This window comes from Onychomys torridus, chromosome 1, assembly GCF_903995425.1.
Source record: "Onychomys torridus chromosome 1, mOncTor1.1, whole genome shotgun sequence".
Lineage (NCBI taxonomy): Eukaryota > Metazoa > Chordata > Mammalia > Rodentia > Cricetidae > Onychomys > Onychomys torridus.
In genome coordinates this window covers 156,455,446-156,474,998 of record NC_050443.1, presented here as the reverse complement: position 1 = coordinate 156,474,998, position 19,553 = coordinate 156,455,446, and the positions used below count along the sequence as shown (strand labels likewise).

The 19,553-nt window shown below is 42.9% G+C and overlaps 1 protein-coding gene and 1 long non-coding RNA gene across 2 annotated transcripts in view; one reads left to right on the top strand and one right to left on the bottom strand.

Moving 5' to 3' along the window:
* LOC118569915 overlaps positions 1-12,491 on the bottom strand; it is a 33,358-nt gene extending 20,867 nt beyond the window's left edge. Inside the window, exon 1 of the long non-coding RNA XR_004943103.1 lies at positions 12,365-12,491. This is a non-coding gene — a long non-coding RNA (uncharacterized LOC118569915). The remainder of the gene's footprint in view (positions 1-12,364) is intronic.
* The window catches only part of Myof (myoferlin), a 152,165-nt gene that overhangs the window by 59,245 nt on the left and 73,367 nt on the right, over positions 1-19,553 (top strand). Inside the window, 12 exon segments of the mRNA XM_036168181.1 lie at positions 285-347; positions 427-477; positions 1,594-1,624; positions 2,147-2,262; positions 3,024-3,150; positions 5,363-5,466; positions 8,299-8,367; positions 8,463-8,506; positions 10,250-10,332; positions 12,663-12,701; positions 14,147-14,271; positions 15,523-15,639. Of these exon segments, the coding sequence (XP_036024074.1) occupies positions 285-347; positions 427-477; positions 1,594-1,624; positions 2,147-2,262; positions 3,024-3,150; positions 5,363-5,466; positions 8,299-8,367; positions 8,463-8,506; positions 10,250-10,332; positions 12,663-12,701; positions 14,147-14,271; positions 15,523-15,639 (969 nt within the window).

The window sequence follows — 19,553 nt, the reverse complement described above, 5'->3', positions numbered from 1 at the left end:
TCAGCACCTACTGTAGTCAAAGTGAGGATGTGGGTAACCTAGACCCACTTTAGTTAGCTAGAAATGCCTAGTGCTAAACAAAGAAGTTTGCTTGGCTCAGTAAAATGTTTGTATTGGTTATTTCTCGTGTTTTCCTTTGCTGGCATACAGAAATGGGTAATGTGTCTACATGGCTATACCTAATTCTGAAAGTGTTTGTCATCTCGAAGACAAACGGTCAGCATCAGACCCTCTAGACCCGAGTCACCAGCTAATATTTGAATGTGTTCTGTATCGTTTGACAGTTATTTTTCTACAACGTGCACATCACACCTTCCGAACTCATGGATGAGATCATCAGCATCCGGGTAAGAGGCTGGGGCATGAGGACACTGCTCACTGACCACTGGATGAAGGCCATCAGCTCACTTCTCTCCTGTCTTCCAGGTCTATAATTCCCATTCGTTGAGGGCAGATTGCCTGATGGGGGAATTTAAGGTGAGTAGCAACAGCATACTTCTTTCAGTTATGTAAAGATGAGAACTCTCATAATAAGGAATCTGTTGCACAAACCTTAAATGATCTTATAATAAAAACCTGGTCTGGCATCCAACTTTTGGCACATGAATTGATAAAAGGAATCTGACTCACAGCCAGGCCTCAGGGCATACATCTTGGTGACATCTTAGGGTTCTAGGGAAAGAGCAGAGACACCATGGTTTTTGCTGAAAGTTTCATAGGTCTTGTCTACCCTCAAAATATAACACTAATAGTTAAATAAGTCACCGTAAGCATGCGCCTTGGTGTGTCACTGAGAGTCCTTGCCAGCTCCCGTCTGTGGATGGAAGCAAAGCCACTGTTAGAAAGAGTGTGCCTGGTGTTGACCAGAAGCCCCTCAACTAGCTGTTCTCACCAGTGACCCCAGAGCCAGTTGTAAGTGAAATGAGAAGGAAAAGTGAAACTGAACAAGAGAAGCCACACTTTTTAAGTAGTTCTCACTGGGCCGATTCTCGGGGGCGCCTCAGCCTACCTTCTGAAGGAAGAAGTCTCAGCCACTAAAATGTTTGTAGGATGATCCGGGTCAGACACACCTCGGGACATACCCCTGCCTGCCTGTCACCTGGGTGAAATCTCTTAACCGCTCTGATCCTCAGTTGCTTTATCTTCAAAATGGAATCATCACCATGAAGATGTGGAAAGACATCATGGAACTGTCCAATCAGAGATTAGATTAGTGTTCACATTAGTGTTCACTGGAGAAGAAAGAAGGTTGGACACGAGATGGGGCCAGGTGATGTCCTGCCTGGTGATTAATGGTCCCAGTTTCTCTGATACTTTCAATGCGGAAACTAACGAAGTCTCAAGCAAACTGGGACATGTGGGCCACCCTGCTTTCATGGTCTCGTCTAACCCTAAGTCTAGCTCATTCATTCAACATTGATTCATTAAGAGTCTTCTGTGCCAGGCATGGTGCTGATACAGAGTGGGGGAGGTGGAAATTTAAGTCTTGGAAATTTAAGAGCAAGGGTGTTGTATCTAAATATAATGCTGTTTTCTTTAAAGTAAATAGACTTGTTTTAAAATCTGTTTAACTTGCTTTTAACTTTCCCCCAGATTGATGTTGGATTTGTGTATGATGAACCTGGTAAGTAATGTCCTTCCTATCAACTTGAAGTCTCAAATCCTAATTCTGAAGAAAATTCTAGAGCTTAAGAAAATCTCAGAGATTGAAGAAATGTCTTTTCAATGGTGGATTAAGTTCAGGTCTTCATAAATGCTAGGAAAGAGCTCTTCCATAGAGGCATACCCCCCAAATCTATCACAGGAATAAGGAAACACTGTTTCTATAATGGGGAGGATGCTGAATGAGAATAGATAATAGCAGGTTAATACAGATATCTATTTTTATTTTATTTTAACACTCATTATTAGGTAATGTCTTTGTTTTGTGATTGTCTCTTGATCTTATTCAGATCAAATAGTGAACGTGTTACAGAGCTTGAAGAGTCTTGCTTGAGTCACACCAGGATAGGAGGGTGGGACTAAGGTGTGGGCAGAGAATGCACGTGAGATGTTGCTATGTGGACTTGATCAGGGAATTGGTTGAAATCACAGACCTGCTGGCACAGCTTTAGAATGTCCCTGTTCTTTTGTTCTTTTATGTTAGGCCATGCTATCATGAGGAAATGGCTTCTTCTCAATGATCCAGAAGATGCCAGCTCAGGTGCAAAAGGTTACATGAAAGTCAGCATGTTTGTCCTGGGAACCGGAGATGAACCCCCTGTGAGTCCCTCATCCTCTACCTTCTGTTATTAAAAAGGAATTAAGCAAGCAGGCTGTAAAACAGAGCCCAGACTCCAAACTGTCACCCTTGCCCAGGGTTCTTCTGATTCCAAGAAGCTGTCCTTTCTGCTCACTGATTACCACTGTAGCTCAGGTTCCTTCTTGGTGCTCCCTAGCATTTGTGAATCTTCTTTTAGAGGACAGGGGTGCTGAGTCAGGGTCTCATGTAGCCCAAGCTAGCCTCAGATCTGGCTATGTAGCTAAGCTTAGCTTTGAACTTCTGGTCTTCCTGCTCCACCTATTATGTGATGGGATTGCAAGTGTGCAACACAGCATCCAGGAATAAGTGTTTAGTTCAAGAAATGTGTGTGTGTGTGTTTAATAATTGCCTTGCATTGTTAGAAAGACTTGAACCCATCTTCTGTGCAAGGATTCCTTACCTCATCACTGCCTTCTACCTGAAGGGTTAGTGATAGTTCAGAGAAATCTAGAAACTAGGAACAGGAGTGGGCCAGAGAGAAGCCAGAACATAGGAATATACACACCTCCTTAACATGGGTGCTCATGAGTCTATAAAAGGATGTGGAAACACTGAAGCATTGGTGTTGTAGAGGTTTTAAGGCTGAAGGAAAATTAGTGGGTGAACCTTTAAGATCCAGACATTAGAGATCATAATGGAGGCAGTTCTGGGCATCAATAGCTTGATTTCTTTTGGAAATGCTTCTTTTTATACATGTGATTTAACCGCGTGTCTCTGATAGCCTGAGAAACGAGATCGTGATAATGACAGTGATGACGTGGAGAGCAACTTGCTACTCCCAGCTGGCATAGCCCTCCGGTGGGTGACCTTCTTGCTGAAGATCTACCGAGCCGAAGACATCCCCCAGAGTATGTACTGCCTTAGTCACGTGTGGGGGTTTCAGTACTCTTTGAGATGGTGCGTGTTGGACTCACTCTGAATGCTGATGGGTGCTCCTCCCGTAGGCTCCCCTCTGAAAGGCCTTCTTGGATTTACTTCATTCATCTGGCCTCACTGAAGGCTTTCTGAGCAGCTGCTGGGCAGCCATTGCTAATCCATGTTCCTTCTTGAGTGCCTGCCTTTGATCATTCTGCTCTGTCCTTTCTCCCTCCCATGTTCTGTTTCCTTCTAGAGACTGCTAGAGAAAAGTAAGCAGTCAGCACTTCCAACTTCTTTTTTCCCCCATTACATTTAGTGCATGTGCATGTGTGTGTGTGTTGGGGGAGGGGCATAGGTACATGTGCCAGAGTACACATGAAATCAGAGGACAACTTACAGGAGTCTGTTCTCTCCTCCCATCTTGTGGGTCTTGTGAGCAAGAGTGCAGTGAAACCACTGAGCTGGACTGCTCCACAGGTAGAAAGAAAGGCTTATTGGGAACCAGATTGCCGAGGCTCTCTCTTGGGGGCCAGAGAGACCAGGGTGAGGTCTTTGAGTTGATTCCAGCTCTTCAGATTGACCCAGAACTCGATGCCCTTGCCCAAAGTAGGTGATCTAGAAGGTGGACTAAGGGAAGCTCCTAGTAAACAGAAAGCCATCTTTAGGCTTCTGTTACCCACTAATAGCTCTTCTGTTTACGTGGTCAAATCTTTTTGTTTAGGACACTATCACCAGAATTGCCATTTAGGGGGCCTGATTTGGACCTAACAGATATCAGGGATTGAATTCAGATTATAGGGCTTGGAGGCAAGTGCCTCTACCTATTGAGACATGTTACTGGCCCCTATCAACCTTTTTTTTCCCTAAAGAGAATGTAAAATTCTGAAAAAAAAAATGTGTTTACTATTGAACTATTAAATATAGCTGAGCAGTGACCAGGAAGATGGATCAGTGGGTAAAAGTGCCTTGCTCTGCAAGCTGGATGATCTGATTTCAGATCCCCAGAACCCAGGTGAAAGATGGATGTGGTGGTTTGTACAGGCCTAGCTCCCCTAAAGCTAGATGGGATGCCAAGACAGGGTTATGTCCCTGAAGCTGGGTGGGCCAACTACCCTGGAGTACAGTAGATAGCAGCAAACAGCTGAGGAGACCCCACCTCAAACACAACTTAGATAATAAAGCTAGACACCTAAGGTTGTCCTCTGACTTCTACACATATGTCATGGTGTGTGTGTACCCACACATACAAAACATGTACACACACATTACATACACATATATATGCACAATAAGTAAGTAAAAAATATTTTAAGAGGTATTGAGCAAAGGATAGTCAAGTCTCAGTAACTATGTCTGTCCTTATTATGAGACATGTTTAATGAGAGATTGGCCATTTTAAAGCAAATGACTTACAGAGATTTCACTTGTAGGAATCAACCACTGACTATCACTGCTGCCAACACAGCATCATTTCTGTCTCCCCTGCTGGACTCTGCAGCACAGGACTCTTTCCCAAGTCCCCAGGTGGCAGCACAGACCATTCACATCTTCAAGATTTGCTTCTTTTCCTAGGAACTCTTTCCTCCTTTCAAAGATTCTAGAATATTCCCATACTATCTTTCCGTCAGAAACGTCTTCAATAGATTAAACTTAGCTTCACATCGTCGTTCCTACACTGGTCCATTCAATTAATTTCTGTCCACTTTGGAGTTTGATGAAACAGAGGCACCCACATTTGTAGTGTGAGGATGTGTGAAAACTGCCCGACTTATGAACATATTGACTTTTCTTGAATTTCTCTAAAACCTCATTTGGGTCTGTATCGTTTTAACCTAATACACAAGCTCTGAATTGAACAAAGGCTTGAGTTTGACAACTGCTTCTTGCCCTATCCAAATGGACATCTGGAATTCTATTTCTTCTTTCATGAATGATCAGTTCTTTTTAACATAATAATTTATCACTTTGTTTTTCAAGGCACTCTTGACTATTTTAAAACTTCCAGGGAGAAAAGATGTTCTTCCTCTCCTCCTCCCTCACTCCCCCTTCCCCCTTCCACTAGACAAAGAGGGTTTCTGCTGCTCATGCTTGCCACCCCAGAGAAGAGTTCTTAAAGCTCTTTTGATGTGTTGGGGAAATGTTTAACTTCATTGTTTGAAGAGAGTACGTTTGGTTTCTGCCATGTGACCTGTTCCTTTCCAGTGGATGATGCCTTCTCACAGACGGTGAAGGAGATATTTGGTGGCAGTGCAGATAAGAAAAATCTCGTGGACCCTTTTGTAGAGGTCTCCTTTGCTGGGAAAAAGGTTTGTATGTGGTCTAAATGTGTGCATCTCTTACAACAGACATTTGAAGTGCTATGATTTCCTTGGGGGGTGAATTCCTGGTTATCTTTGGTTAGTAGCCCCTGGCCAGTGGGCCATCCTAGATCGAGATGGGTTATTTGAATCTGGCTATGCCGGATTTCTCCACAGGCTTATTTTGGGAGTAAAAAGTATAGTCGACTCAATTAGAAAATTCTGCCTTTTGAAGATTAGAATAATGAGAGCTACCACTGGACTATTGTAGTTATTTCTCAGCTTCAACTATTCTCGTAATCTTGGGCAAAATCCCCAGTCATCTATTAATCATTCTGTGGCTGAGATAAAATACTCTGACTAGAAACACCTAGGGAAGGAAAGGGTTTGTTTCGGCTTCCAGATCAGTGCCCATCGTTAAGGGCAGTCATGCAGAGGTTCACACAGAAACTGGAAGCAGAAACCACACAGGAACACAGCTTACTGGCTCAGGCCCTGGCTGGTTCCCTGGCTCATGCTTAGCTAGCTTTCCTACACAGCCCAGGATCACCTGCTCAGGGAACAGTGCTGCCCCACTGGGCTGGGCCCTCCTCCATCAACTAACCGCCAAGACAGTCCCCCACAGACGTTCTCACATGCCAGTTTGACCTAGGTAATTTGTGAAAAGGGCTTTCCTCTCAGATGACTCTAGACTGAGTCAAGTGGACAGTCAAGCTTACAAAGACACCCCAACTCCTGATTCTTGGGTGCTGTCGGGTTTCTCACCTTCTGTGTCGAGACAGGAGAGTAGATCAGAGAAGCCTCATCTTAGACCTCTGGAAAAGTCAGAGACCCTTGGTATAGGGGAGACCACATCCACCCCAGAGATGGTCAAAGGTGGAGACTTTCATTCATAGAATGGCATGCCCTGGAAGGTTACAGGAATGAAGAGCCAACACCTTCTTTGTGTTGGAGCTAGTTAGTTATGAATGCAAGAATCCTAAACACATGTGACGGGATAGGATTTCCTAGGAGGGTCATTGGCGAAGCAGTGGGAAAGCCCCTGCCCCGGGATAAGATGAAGTCTGATTTGAACTGCAGACTTTATTCTTCTCCCCAGTCAGCTGCACTCCCTAACTTAGCTCCGATAGTTTCAATTTCCTAAACTGTAAATGTGAGTGCTAATGGTTTCATAGGATCGTTGAGTTGGGTCATTAGTTTAAGAAGTAATTTGTCTCGTATTCTGGGAATGTGGAAATGAACACACGGCCAGCCACAGTTCTTACAGAGCCTAGAAGACACTCACTGTCTTAATCTGTCTCCTGTTGTTGCAACAGCATACCCAAGACTGGGTAGTGTGCAGAGTAGAAGCCTGTGTGGCTTGTGGCTTTGAGGCTGGAAAGTCCAGGAGCACAGCACAGATGTGTGCTCAGCATCTTGTAAGGACCGTCTACTGCATTGTACTGTGGCAGAAGGACCACATGACAAGAGAGAGTACATGTGACAGTTCAAGTCTCTTCTTCTCCTAACAAAGCTACTAATGCCATCATGGGAACCTCACTCTCATGACCTCGTCACTTTTAATTTTCTCTGACAGTCCCACTTCCAAACACTATGCACATAGGAACTTAGATATTAAGTTTTCAATTTGTGAACTTCAGGGGAACCTATGAAACTGTCACATAGTTAACAAGCAAACAAGAACTGGATGATTTTAGTCAGTGCTTAGCACCACACAGAAAGCAAAGTGACAGCCAGTGATAGATGTGTGTATGCACTTGTCTGTGTGTATATGTGTGTGTGTGGAGGGGCGTGGTAGTTAGTGATGTTACTGGATAGGACACCTTGGACGAAGTAACATTTGAGCAGAGGCCTGCCTGGATTTGTAGAGATCCTGAGGAGCAGGGGCTTCCAGGCAGGGAGAGGAGCAGTGGGAGAGGCCATGAAAGCATCCTTGCTGGGAAGGAAAGCCTATGCAACTATAGGAAAGCAAGCAAGGAGAATATGAGATGTACAGTCACCAGGGGTGGATATGGAGGGCTTTGTGAGGCAGAGAGAGCTCTGAATTTCATTCTAAGGGAACTCTGGGGGACCACAGTAGAGTGCTATAAGAGTCAGGAGGCAGGAAGGGGAGTGAGGAGTCAAGTACAGATGCTTCTGGGGAAGTGTGTCAAGTATGTGAGGAAGAATGTCAGGATTTACTGATAGGTTGGGTGGGATGGGGGGAGAAGGTGAGAAGGATGTCTCACTGACTCACCTTCAGCCTAAGCAACTGAGAGACTGGAAATGCTGAGACAAGAGTAGACAGGAAGCTGGTGAGTGGGATTGAAAGGGCTGGTTAATTAATAACCATGAATGCTTATCAAATCCTATACAATAAATGCCCAGTAACCCCAGTTCCTGTTACGTTCACTTGTTAGACATCTAGTAAGTGAAAACTTGAAGACATGGATAAAAAACAACTTTTGATGGACAGGAGAAACAAAGGCCAATGCTAAACTCAAACCCTTGTCATTTTTACACAGTTATGGCCAGAAAAAATGAAGTTCAGACCTAAGGTGTAGATGTCCATGCTCTGTATGTGCAAAGCCCTGGTTCAGTCCTTGTCACCAAGACAAAAAGAGTCAGGAGAGAAGAAGATAGAGAGGAAGGAGGAAGAAAGAGGAGGGGGAGAAAGGGAAGGAAGGGAGGGAGGGAGGGAGAGGAGATGGAGGAAGGAAGGGAAAGAGGGAGGGAGGGAGTGACAGAGGAAGGACTTACAAGTTACTAAATATAGAACCAATAAATAGACAGCTAAAGTCACAATCATAGTCACACACATGAAAAGCTCTATCTACTGTTTTTCTTTGGTGATTTTTGCAGGTTTGCACAAATATAATTGAGAGAAATGCAAACCCTGAATGGAATCAAATTGTCAATCTTCAGATCAAGGTTTGACTTCGTTTTCTTTCATTAAAACTAAGAATATTGACTCCACTAGTTAGTGAGTAAATGAAATAATTCCCTTTTCTGTTTCACTTTAACAGTTTCCCTCCATGTGTGAGAAAATAAAACTAACAGTATATGACTGGTGAGTTGACAGCATGTTGGATTCAGCATTAGAGTTAAGCATTTGGGGGCCGAGAGCATTGCTTTAGGTGATCTAACTCACACCATTTGGTGTATTTGCTATTCTTTCACAAGAAAGCAGAACCTGGAACTGGGTGGTAGGGGTTCTTTAAAAATACAATAAAACAGCAGCAACAACAACAGTAGTAGTAGTAGTAGTAGTAGTAGTAGTAGTAGTAGTAGTAATAATAATAATAATAATAATAATAATAATAATAGAAAAGGCTTCTCAGAAATGTTTTGGATGTATTGGTTCAATTGTTCATAAACAAAATTAGGGAGGTAGTCACCCAAAAATGCTCAAACATAAGAAATTAGGAATTTTAATTCCATTAGGCTGTCCAAAATAGGTTTCAGAAAGAGAATAGACTGGTATTTAGGAAGAGCCACCGAAGTGTCTGAAAAAAATTCTTTGTTATTATAAGAAGGGAAAAATCAATAAAATTGCTTACCTAAGGGCAAAAGAAATTTTTTTCGGGGGTTGGGGATTTAGCACAGTGATAGAGCTCTTGCCTAGCAAGCGCAAGGTCCTGGGTTCAGTCCTCAGCTCTGGAAAAAAGAAAGAAAGAAAGAAAGAAAGAAAGAAAGAAAGAAAGAAAAGAAAAAAGAAAAAAATTTTTTTCATTAAGTCAGGCACATGATAGCACATGTCTGTGATACCAGAATTTAAAAGGCTGGGGAGCATTGTGAGTTCTAGGTCATCCTGGGCTACATAGTAAGAACAGGGCTCAAGAAAAGAGGGGGAAAGAGGAAGGAGGGGGTTTATTGAAGTCTTCCTCCTAGACCAACTTCTCAGAACCAATTGGCCATCATCAGACCACTCATAGAATGTTCTTGTTGGATGGAGTGTTCAAATGACAGCCCTCAGCCCTCTGAGGAAGAAGCATGGGCAAATGTCATCGTCATCTCCATGGTGACTCTGTGCATCAGGGACTGCTCTCAGCTTCACTTGACAGTCAGGTCACAGGAGCTCAGAGAGGCCAGTGGCTTGCCCACCGACACTTGGTGATTCCGGACACAGTTGAGCTCACATACTGCCTGGGAGCCCCACATTTCTCCTTTGGTCCAATGCATCTGACCTTCATGTGAAGGTCCTATTGGTACCACAGCAAGATGACAGGCTAGGTGTGGGAGAGCAACACTTACTGTGTGACCACACACAGCTGAGTGCTGCGGACAAAATGTCCCCCTCTTTAATGTAAAAGTTTCACAGCACTGGGGATCTTCAGTTTTATAGTAGTAGAATGAACGGTCGGACTGGATCAGGGTTTTTAGAGAGGCTGGAAAGTCATCAGCATTGGACTCACAGGCTGTGTGTACACTCCTGGACACTAGCCCAGGCCTTCCTAATTGAGCTTGGGTGGATGAGCATAGGAAGTTTCCACACAATCCTTAAGTACAGTAAAGCTCGAGGACACTGGATAGGATTCTTCTAACTCTTCTGTTAAGATTATTGAAATGAGCTAGAAGGTGGTGGCACACGCCTTTAGTGCCAGCACTCAGGAGGCAGAAGCAGGCAGATTTCTGTGATTTAGAGCCAGCCTGGTCTACAGAGTGAGTTACAAGGCAGCCAGAGCTGTTGCACAGTGAAACTGTGTCTCAAAAAAAACCAAAACAACAACAACAACAACAACAACAACAAAAAGATTATTGAAATGAAGCTGTAACTTCACAGGCAGAAGGTGTAACCTCTTGTTTTACACAGGGACCGGCTTACCAAAAATGATGTTGTTGGGACAACGTATCTATACCTCTCTAAAATTGCTGCTTCTGGAGGAGAAGTAGAAGGTAAGTCTCTTGAGGGTCGGAACAAGACAGGATTCAAAGCTTCTAGAAAAGAAGAGGCCAAGGTGCTCCGGCAGTGCCATGGTTAGGGAGTAGTACTTATACAGAGAGCATGAACTGAGGTGGTCACCTAGGAACAGCCTTGATGTCTTAAAAGGCAAGTGTATCTGGACCTGATGGCAAGGGACTATAACCCTGGCTGCAGAGGGGGCTAAGACAAGAGAATCACATGTTCAGGGCCTGTCTGGGCTACATAGGAAGGTTCCCTTTAGCCTAGGCAACTAGACCTAACAAGACGCTGCCTCAAAATAAGAATGAAAGATAGGGCTGGCAGTGTGGCTAGTCAGGAGAGTGTGTACCTAGAGAATACCAGGCACTGGACTCAATCCCTAGTACCCCGATCCTCCTAGCCTCTCAGCACCCCTCTTGCTGTCTCTCATTCCCCCCTCCCCCAACACCCACACAGAAACACAGTGAGTCCAGTGATCCATGCCAGTGATGTTTGAGTGATAAACAGCAAAATGATTAATGATGGAAGCAAATAACAATTTAAACATTTTTACGTTTCTTGCTCACATCCAAACCCTTTTGGCCAGGAGCTGTTTTAGAATTTTCTTTATTGGCAGTATAGAGTGTCCACATTATTGTACCTGTTGCTATGGTTTGGTGCATATCCAGGGACTGAAGTGAAGAGAAGGAAAGCAGTTAAAATGATAAGAGAGAAAAAATAATGTAATCGGAGTAATACCTGCAGCCTGCGTTTTCCAAGGGCCGGTAGATTAAACATACTGAGTAAAGTGAAGTAACTTGGAATAAAACCTTGTCTTGAGAAACTGGAGTTTCCTTTTGGCCCGACTTTATGTTTTAAGAAGAGCATCAATATGGGGACGGAGAGATAGCCCAGCAATTTAGAGCACTTACTGCTATTGCACAGGACCCAGGTTTGATTCCCAGTTCCTTCAGGTGGCTCACAACCATCTGTAACCCCAATTCCAAGGGCTCTGATGCTCTCTTCAGGCCTCTGCAGGCCCTGTACATATGTGATCCACATATATACATGCTAGCAAAACACATAAAATAACAAATAAATAGTATCAATCCCAACCAATGTCAAGAAGATGGAAGGTCCTAGAGATAAGATTAAAAAGGCACCAGATTCAGATCTTAAGACGTTAGAAAGAAAGGCAATTATGAATCTCAGGGAAAACAAACAGAAATGCAGGGGTCAAATGGAAAGCCATGCGTGGCATTATTTTAAGAGAACAGTTGAAAGTCAGAATAAGATTCTGCACACTCTCTGCTGAAGGGAACATATGATTGGAGTTTCAGCAAAGGGAATGGAGTTGTGGCTCCTTTCTCTGCAGAACACAAGTGTTAAAATGGTTACGGTAACATAAGAATTACTTATTTTCTCTTTTCTAAAACCCACTGCCTTAACTCTGAACAGAACGTAAATGTCATCACCCTTCTCAAATGGAAAACACAAGCACAGAATGTAGAGATGAAAAGTAGACAGAGGAAGAGTAGGCATGCATGGCCAGAGCCTTTTTGTTGAGTGGACAACCTGAATGCACCCACTTGCTATAGGTTAAAGAAAATCAGTAGTGGTTAAAAAAGGGGCCACATCTGTATAGAGAATGAATAACCCAATCCATTTATTAGGGAGTCACCAAATAATATCTAAAGGTAGTGGTTCCAAGAAAAACTGGTGAAAGTATTTTACTTCATGATAACATCAAAACCAGAAGTTGTTACAGGCAGTTCCAACCCCCTTCTCTGAGAATTTCTGCTATTACAGGTCTTGCAGGTAGCAGTGTCTCAAAACAAGGAGCTGCCTTCCCCCAACCCATGCCTCCCCCAACCCCGACTCCATGTACACAAAGCAACAAACCATGCTTTGCATCACATAATCCAGGGTTAACTACAGCTGTTTGCTTATATTACCTCAAACCAAATTAACTTGCATTTTCTGGCCATGGGCCCAGCTAACGACATGTAAATGTTTTATTAAAAGCATGTTGTGTCATTGACTCACCCGCTTCCTGTGGCTGTGGGGAGCCAGCTCTTCTCAAATGTGGGCTCCTTGGGGCTGGTGAATTTGGATTATTCACATGTGCTGGTTCTACTGCTTGTCCCAAAGCTTTGAGCCAGCTGACATGTAACTGGTAAGACAAGTATGAATTCAAAAGGCTCATGGGATTTGGGTGTGAGCTGGGATTTGCTGCTGTTGCTAAGCAGCTTATTCAGCACAGAATCCGATTTAACTTTGCGATGTGTGTTTTATACTGTCCACGTTTCTCTTGTTTTTAACCAATCATATTTTTACTACGTAGATTTCTCATCTTCGGGAACTGGGGCTGCATCATACACAGGTTTACGCTTTGTAATTTTGCTGTCTTCTAGAGCTTTCTTATCAACTGCCATCTTACTAAGAATGTATTAACTGATTGCCTTAAAACCTTTTCTTTGATGTTTCAGTGTCTCAAATACGGTTTTCCTAGAGTTAGAATGTTTCATGAGTGGTGTGTGCTTGTCCTGCATGGCTAAAAACTTAAAGTAAATTAGATAGCCAGCCCTTGTGCCATGTTTCATATTTTCATCCTGATGCACACCATTCTGTGCGTCTTTACTGCAAATAGTTGTTTGTGAGATATACTATTTTTTGTTACTGTTTATGTTCAATGGGTAGAGATGCGGGGCACTACTAAGTCAATAATTCTAATGTGTGATGTACCTTTGCCCCACTTCTGATGTGAATCTCTAGGTTGGAATATACGAGCACTTTCCACTTTTCAGGCTTCCCCAATAGGAGATATCATAACATGTCCCTCGGTTTGTGCAGTGCTCGCCATTTTTTGCAAGTTTGCTCCATGTTGACCACCACAGTTCTCTTGAGGAAGATGCTAGTGTTTCTCTGAGTTAGAGAAGCATTGGCTTTAGCAACCTTCTCATATGAATTTTTTTCCCTAAGACTCTCTACTTTAATCCTTTATTCCTAACGAATACTCTGGCCCTATTCCACTGAGTGTTAAGACGTAAAATCAAACTAGTGAACCAAATTTGACCTCTGTGTACTGTCCAAGAATGTTCCTAACTCTGTTTTTGGAGAAAAATCCATTTCCACTTGGGAACTATTTAGACTGCTGAAGAAAGCTCTTGTATTCCCCATGGTCAACCATGATTTCCTCTGGATTTGGCTGTTTCCTTATATGGCACTCAGTACCCTTTATTGAGGGGTAATCTTGCTGAGTCCAAGTAGCAGAGACAGAGCCTATGAGATGATCATCGGAGAGAGGAAGCAGTGAACGGCAACCTGCTTAATATTTCTGGATATCAGATGGTCCTATAACCATAAGGAAATCATTGATACATTTAAAATTTTCAGTGTATTTTTAATAGCACCTACTATACTGCTTAAGGTTAAGTGACATCTTTATGGGAAATATTAAGTAAATCTGGTACATCATTTAAATAACTTCTTAAAACAGTATCTTTTACTCCAAATATGACAAAATATTTAATGTTGGTTATAAACTTGCAAAAAAATGTGAAGACCAACTTATGATTCTTTTGTTTAAATAAAGTTCTTTTCATAAAGATAAGTTTGCTGAATTATCCCAATTTCTTTGTTTACTATCTTAAAGTGATAGTAAAATGGAAATAGGGCAGGTTCCACAGTATTCATAATTTTCACTAATACAGCTAATTCACAAACTAGAGGAAAAACTTCATCTCACCTAACTGACTAATAACTAATATTTATTCAATGGTTTGAATGTTAAAGACCTAAAATCTAATGGTGATGTTTATGTCTCAGCAAATACAGGAGAGACAGAGGTGGGCTTTGTCCCAACATTTGGACCTTGTTATTTGAACCTTTACGGAAGCCCCAGAGAGTACACGGGATTCCCGGATCCCTATGATGAGCTGAATACAGGGAAGGTTAGTTTCTCAATGAAGACTGTGATTACCAGGTACTGGTTAATGGGATTCCTTCTTATAATAGCAATAAACATCTCATGCAAGTACACTAACATTTCCCACCCTTAACACAGACCTACCATTCAGCTCATAAAGTGTTAAAGGAGAGAAGTCTTACACTTCCTAAGGTTTAGAATTAAAGAATAGAAAAGAATCCTAGAAGGCTGGGCATGGTAGTACATACCTTTAATCCCAGCACTCAGGAGGCAGAGGCAGGAGGATCTCTGTGATCTTGATGCCAGCCTGGTCTATATAATGAGTTCTAGGCCAGCCAGAGCTACTACACAGCAAGACTCTGTCTAAAAAAGGAAAGAAAAGAAACAGATTCTAGAGACCAAGTAATCAAGTACTGGGGTAAGAGGTACACCCATGTTTGTCCAGTCTTCAATTTTACATTGATGGAAACCATCAGCAGCTAGTGATGCCTTCCTTCCTAATACGACATTGCACTGCTTTGTCCCAATGACTGTCCTAGGATAGGCAGTAACATGACTGTGGAGACACCACGCTGTCCTTGAGCTTCATTTCACTGATGGGGAATTCTCTTTTGACTACAGTAGAAGCCAAATGTCTTTTGATTATCCCAAATACTCGGAAAAAAAAAAAAAGATTATAAATAGTCCTGGGAAGGGAACAGTAAAGACGGTGAGGAATTGGGAACCTTTCATTTTTCTCCAGCAGATGCTATTGGCAACCACTGCTGAGTGTGGTGGGAGGAGTATCCACTCTTGACTTGTATTTTAGCATACCCAGAGCATCTTCATCCTTTGTTTCCTGGCCATTCAGAGACATGCCTGGTTGCCATGTCAGTTTCTTTATTATGAGAAGAGGAGAAAAAGGTCCAAGTTAATACACACAAATGCAGGGCTGTTCTGATGAATTAAGATGGAATTGAGCCTGTTCTCCTCACCACCCTGCTTAAGGAACTTCTTCCAGACCCAGAGCATGACTTCAAAACCTCTGGCCTTAGTCAAGATAAGGCTGTTTTCTGCCCTAACATCTCATGGCATCATTTGGAATCTATTTGAAAGTAAATGGCTCTTCCTTCAGATATTAACGACTTAGGTTAGTGGAAAATGCTAGCTGGTTCACTTAGGGGGTTAGGACCATGGAGAGAACAGTATGTGTGCGCATGCGCACATAATTAGGTAGACAGAGGTTTTCTGTTGCAGTTCCTGCCTATGGGGACAATCCTGTGTTCTTGCCTTTCAGGGAGAAGGCGTAGCCTACAGAGGTAGGATCTTGGTTGAACTGACCACTTTCCTTGAGAAGAAACCACCAGAAAAGAAGCTTGAGCCCATTTCAAATGATGACCTTCTGGTTGTTGAGGTAAATGTCAGTGTGAACATTGCGTGGGTTGGAAGGGATTGGGGGCACTGAGAGTTACCTGTGGGAGGATTGAAGAAAGACTTGCTTCATGGTAAGTCCCTCCAACATTCCCTTGATATATCCATGACAGCCCTAGGAAGATAATGAAGCTTGCTTCAGCCATTGAGATATTAATAGGTGTATCAACCTTTGGCACTCCAACCAAAACTACAAGACCTAGACAGCTTCAGGGCAGAAGGATTTGTTTAGCTCACTATTTCTGTGGGTTTGGTCCCATGGTTGTATAGTCCAGGGCAAACTGGACAGAAGAGCATCAGAGAAGGAGTGTGTTGAGGGCCTTCTTCATTGTGGACAGACAGCAGAAAGGGGGAAACAGAGAAAGAGGCCAGGATCTCACAGTCCCTGGGAACTGCTTCCTCCAGCACCTACTGTCACCAACTCCTGATTATGCCGTCATCATGAGATAAACTCAGCAAGGGATAATCCAGTACTTATATCCAAGACCTGATGATCTATTGTCTCTGGAAATACAAAGAAATACCCAGAGGCGTGACCAGTCTTCTAGGTTTGATAATCCAGTCAAGTTCTAAATCAAGACTGACCACCACATATTCTACTGTACCTGGCTAGAACAGAGTGCCCAAACAGACCCTTTGGGTGGAAAGGATGTGAGGAAGAGCTGTAACATGAATCTTAAAAGATCTTATTTATAAAAACAAACCATGAGCCAGGTATTAGGGTGAACAATGAAAGGTCAGAGAAACAGAACAAGTCATAGCTAACCTCACCTTGCCAATTCCTTGGTCTTGTTTCCTCAAACTGGAAGCCTCTGAGTCCTCATCCAGAATGAATCTGAGCTGAACTGTTGCTAAAAGCCTGAAAGCTTAACCAGCTCTAGTTTCTGGTCCTCATGCCTTATATATCTTTCTGCTTCCTGCCATCACTTCCTGGGATTAAAGGCGTGTGTCACCATGCCTGGCTGTTTCCAGTGTGGCTTTGAACTCAGAGATCCGGATGGATTTCTGCCTCCAGAATGCTAGGATTAAAGGTGTGTGTGCCACCATTTTCTGGCCTCTATGTCTGTCTAGCAACTGTTCTGTTCTCTGGCCTCAGATAAATTTATTAGGGTGCACAATATATTGGAGAACACAATGTCACCACAAAGAGCCCCTTCCCCAAATGGCGTAGGTACCAGAGTTACGCCTTTCCACTTTCACGGGCAGCTGCTGCATCTCAGGCTTCACAGTGATGAGGACATGCCTCCTTCCGACTGCCATTACAGTGGCTCTAAGTTCCTTCCTCCTTCAAGACAAGAAGTCTGCTAAGTTCACCTCTGTTTCTGAGGCTCTCGGGTCAATGTTCTGGGAGAGCAACTGGCTCACTGACACTCCCCTGCCCAGGGCCTCTCCTGGCTTGGTTTAGATTGCCCTGGGCCCACCAACTTCCTTAGGCTGCTACGCCCTCCATTCTGAGAACTGGACAAGGTTTTCTCTTATTTTCCCACATTATAGAAATACTAAGCAGCGACTTTACAAAAGATGCCAGCTCTGAATCAAGTAAACAGTGGGATGGCTGGCATGAAGTGGCTGTTCTCAGAGCCCATGAGCTCAGGCAGCTTTTGTTAATCCTGAGACTGGCTGGAAAAACAAAACAACAACAACAACAACAACAACAACAGTTCCACCACTTTGGACCAAATTTAAAGCAAGCTTTTATTAAAATATTAAATACTGATGAAGATGAAATTTGGTCAGGACTACTCTCTGGAACTTTCCAGCTGAGTAGCCTGGAGACTTGTGTTGTCGGGAGACAAAACTTATAGGTCACAGTACTTTCCCATGAGGTTTTTTTTTTTTTTTTTTTTTTTCCAAGAACTACAATTCCCAGAATCGCAAGGAGTTACCTAGTCCTTGAGCTGGTAGGGATTACATGTTAACTTAGAGTATAACACTTTCTAAATCCCTTATTATCAGCCTTTGTGTCCATTTCCAGCCTGCCTTCTTACAGCTGGACCCAGTTGGTGCTTTGAACACGTCTTTATCTCAGCTTGTCATGAGTTGTCAGCTGAACCAGGGCAGTTTCCTTCCTTGAAGTAAACTGATATCTGCCTACTGTAAACTCTGCATGTAAACTTTAGCATGACTGACAGGGAGACCATCTACTCATTGTAGCAGAGACTCTTCCTTCTCCCCTACACTCCACGGCCTTGTTCACTGACTTGCACTAGGACATTGAAGTCAGGCTAGTATCTAAAGCTGTACTGATGGACTTTCCTGTCAGATGTTTGGAACATCTGGAGCGCAGCTGTTGGGCTGCACCAGTCCTCTTACTCTTTCAAGAGCAAAGGATAATGTTCCCCCATGCTTCCTGGGGTTGCCTTTCTCTTCACCCCTCACTTACCCCTCATTTGTCCCTCACAGGAAGGAAGCCACAGGGCACAACTCTACACAGGAAAAGAAGTATATCCCCCTGCCCCCAAGTTACCAAATATCATAGCCTGGGAAAAAAATCCCCTCTTGGAAGTTTATGTTACCATATAGAACGATTCAATTCAGGTAATATAAATAGTAAAAGAACTATAGTAGGCATTTACTTTTAAATGTAAGTAAGGACTCACCCACAAAATTTTCCAAAAAGAAGGATGGATAATCTGCCTTGAATGTAAGTTCACATGTCTGCCTCTAGAATCAGCAACTGCTTACAGCACTCCTACAACAACTTTTCTGCATTAACATAGCAAGCTTAACATTCTGAGGATGGATATTTGTTTCGAGCCCATCTCTTAAAGTAGATTTACAGGCTATCAAAAGAAGTCATTATGAGATAACTGTTAGGAAATTCCTTCTTCATCACTCTACCCCCACACATAAAAATAATGTTCTTCAAGCAACACCATGGCACCATTTTGGGTTTAGATTTTGAAGACTCCCAAGTTCTCCTAGTCTCTTGATGTACAGTATGGAATGGCTATGCTGAGACTTTAAATCCAGGATTCTCAAAAGCAAGCATGGGAATGCCCCCTTAGTACCCTTGGTCAACCACGGGGCATGCTCACCATGAGAGTGAGGCTCCATGGTCCATTAATGCCAACACAGGTGCAAGCAACTCTGCATTAAGATCTGGAAGTATCCCCTACCCCTAACTCTCTGCTACTTTATTATAATTCCAATGTATATTCTAAAATGTGATGAAGCTCTAGGATTCTGAGGATGGCTATAATCTCAGGAGCACAGTCCTTGTAGGTTGGTTCGGTCTGAGTGGTTTTGTTGTCCCAAAATTCATATGCTTAAGCCTAATCTCCAAAGTGAAGGGGTTAGGAATTAAGGCATTTTGGTGGTGATTAGATAATGAAAGCTCTAACCTCAGGATGACATTAGTCACTTATAAATGATGCCCTGGGGAGGTATTGTCCTACCATGTGAAGACATATTTAGAAAATGCTGTCTCTAAGAAAATGGCCTTTATTGAATACATAATCTATTGCTCTTCAGAGCTATAAGAAGTAAATATTCATCATGTATTAGTCATCAAAATGATATGGTAGTTTTGTTAAAGAAGCCTAAATGGACTAAGATATAAACATACAAGTATATTAGCAAAAAGAATTAAAAGTGACCAAATGCCTAGAGTGCAGGGCTCATCCTGACCTTTCAAGCTAAACCCCGTAGAACGGGTTCTTCTGAGACTCTTCCTGAAGAGCCTTTTTAGTTGGATTCCATGAGTCTATGCTGTGAGGTAGATACAAGGCAACCCCATTTCTGCTGCTTTTTACTTGTAATGGAGACACAGCTCAAAGAAATGTGTCCCCCACTTCCTTTAATAAGGTCCCAGCTAGAGTCTTTATGTCCACTTCACAAGACTACCAACTCTAAAGCCCAAAGACTTTCACTACATATTGAAGACCAATGAAAAAG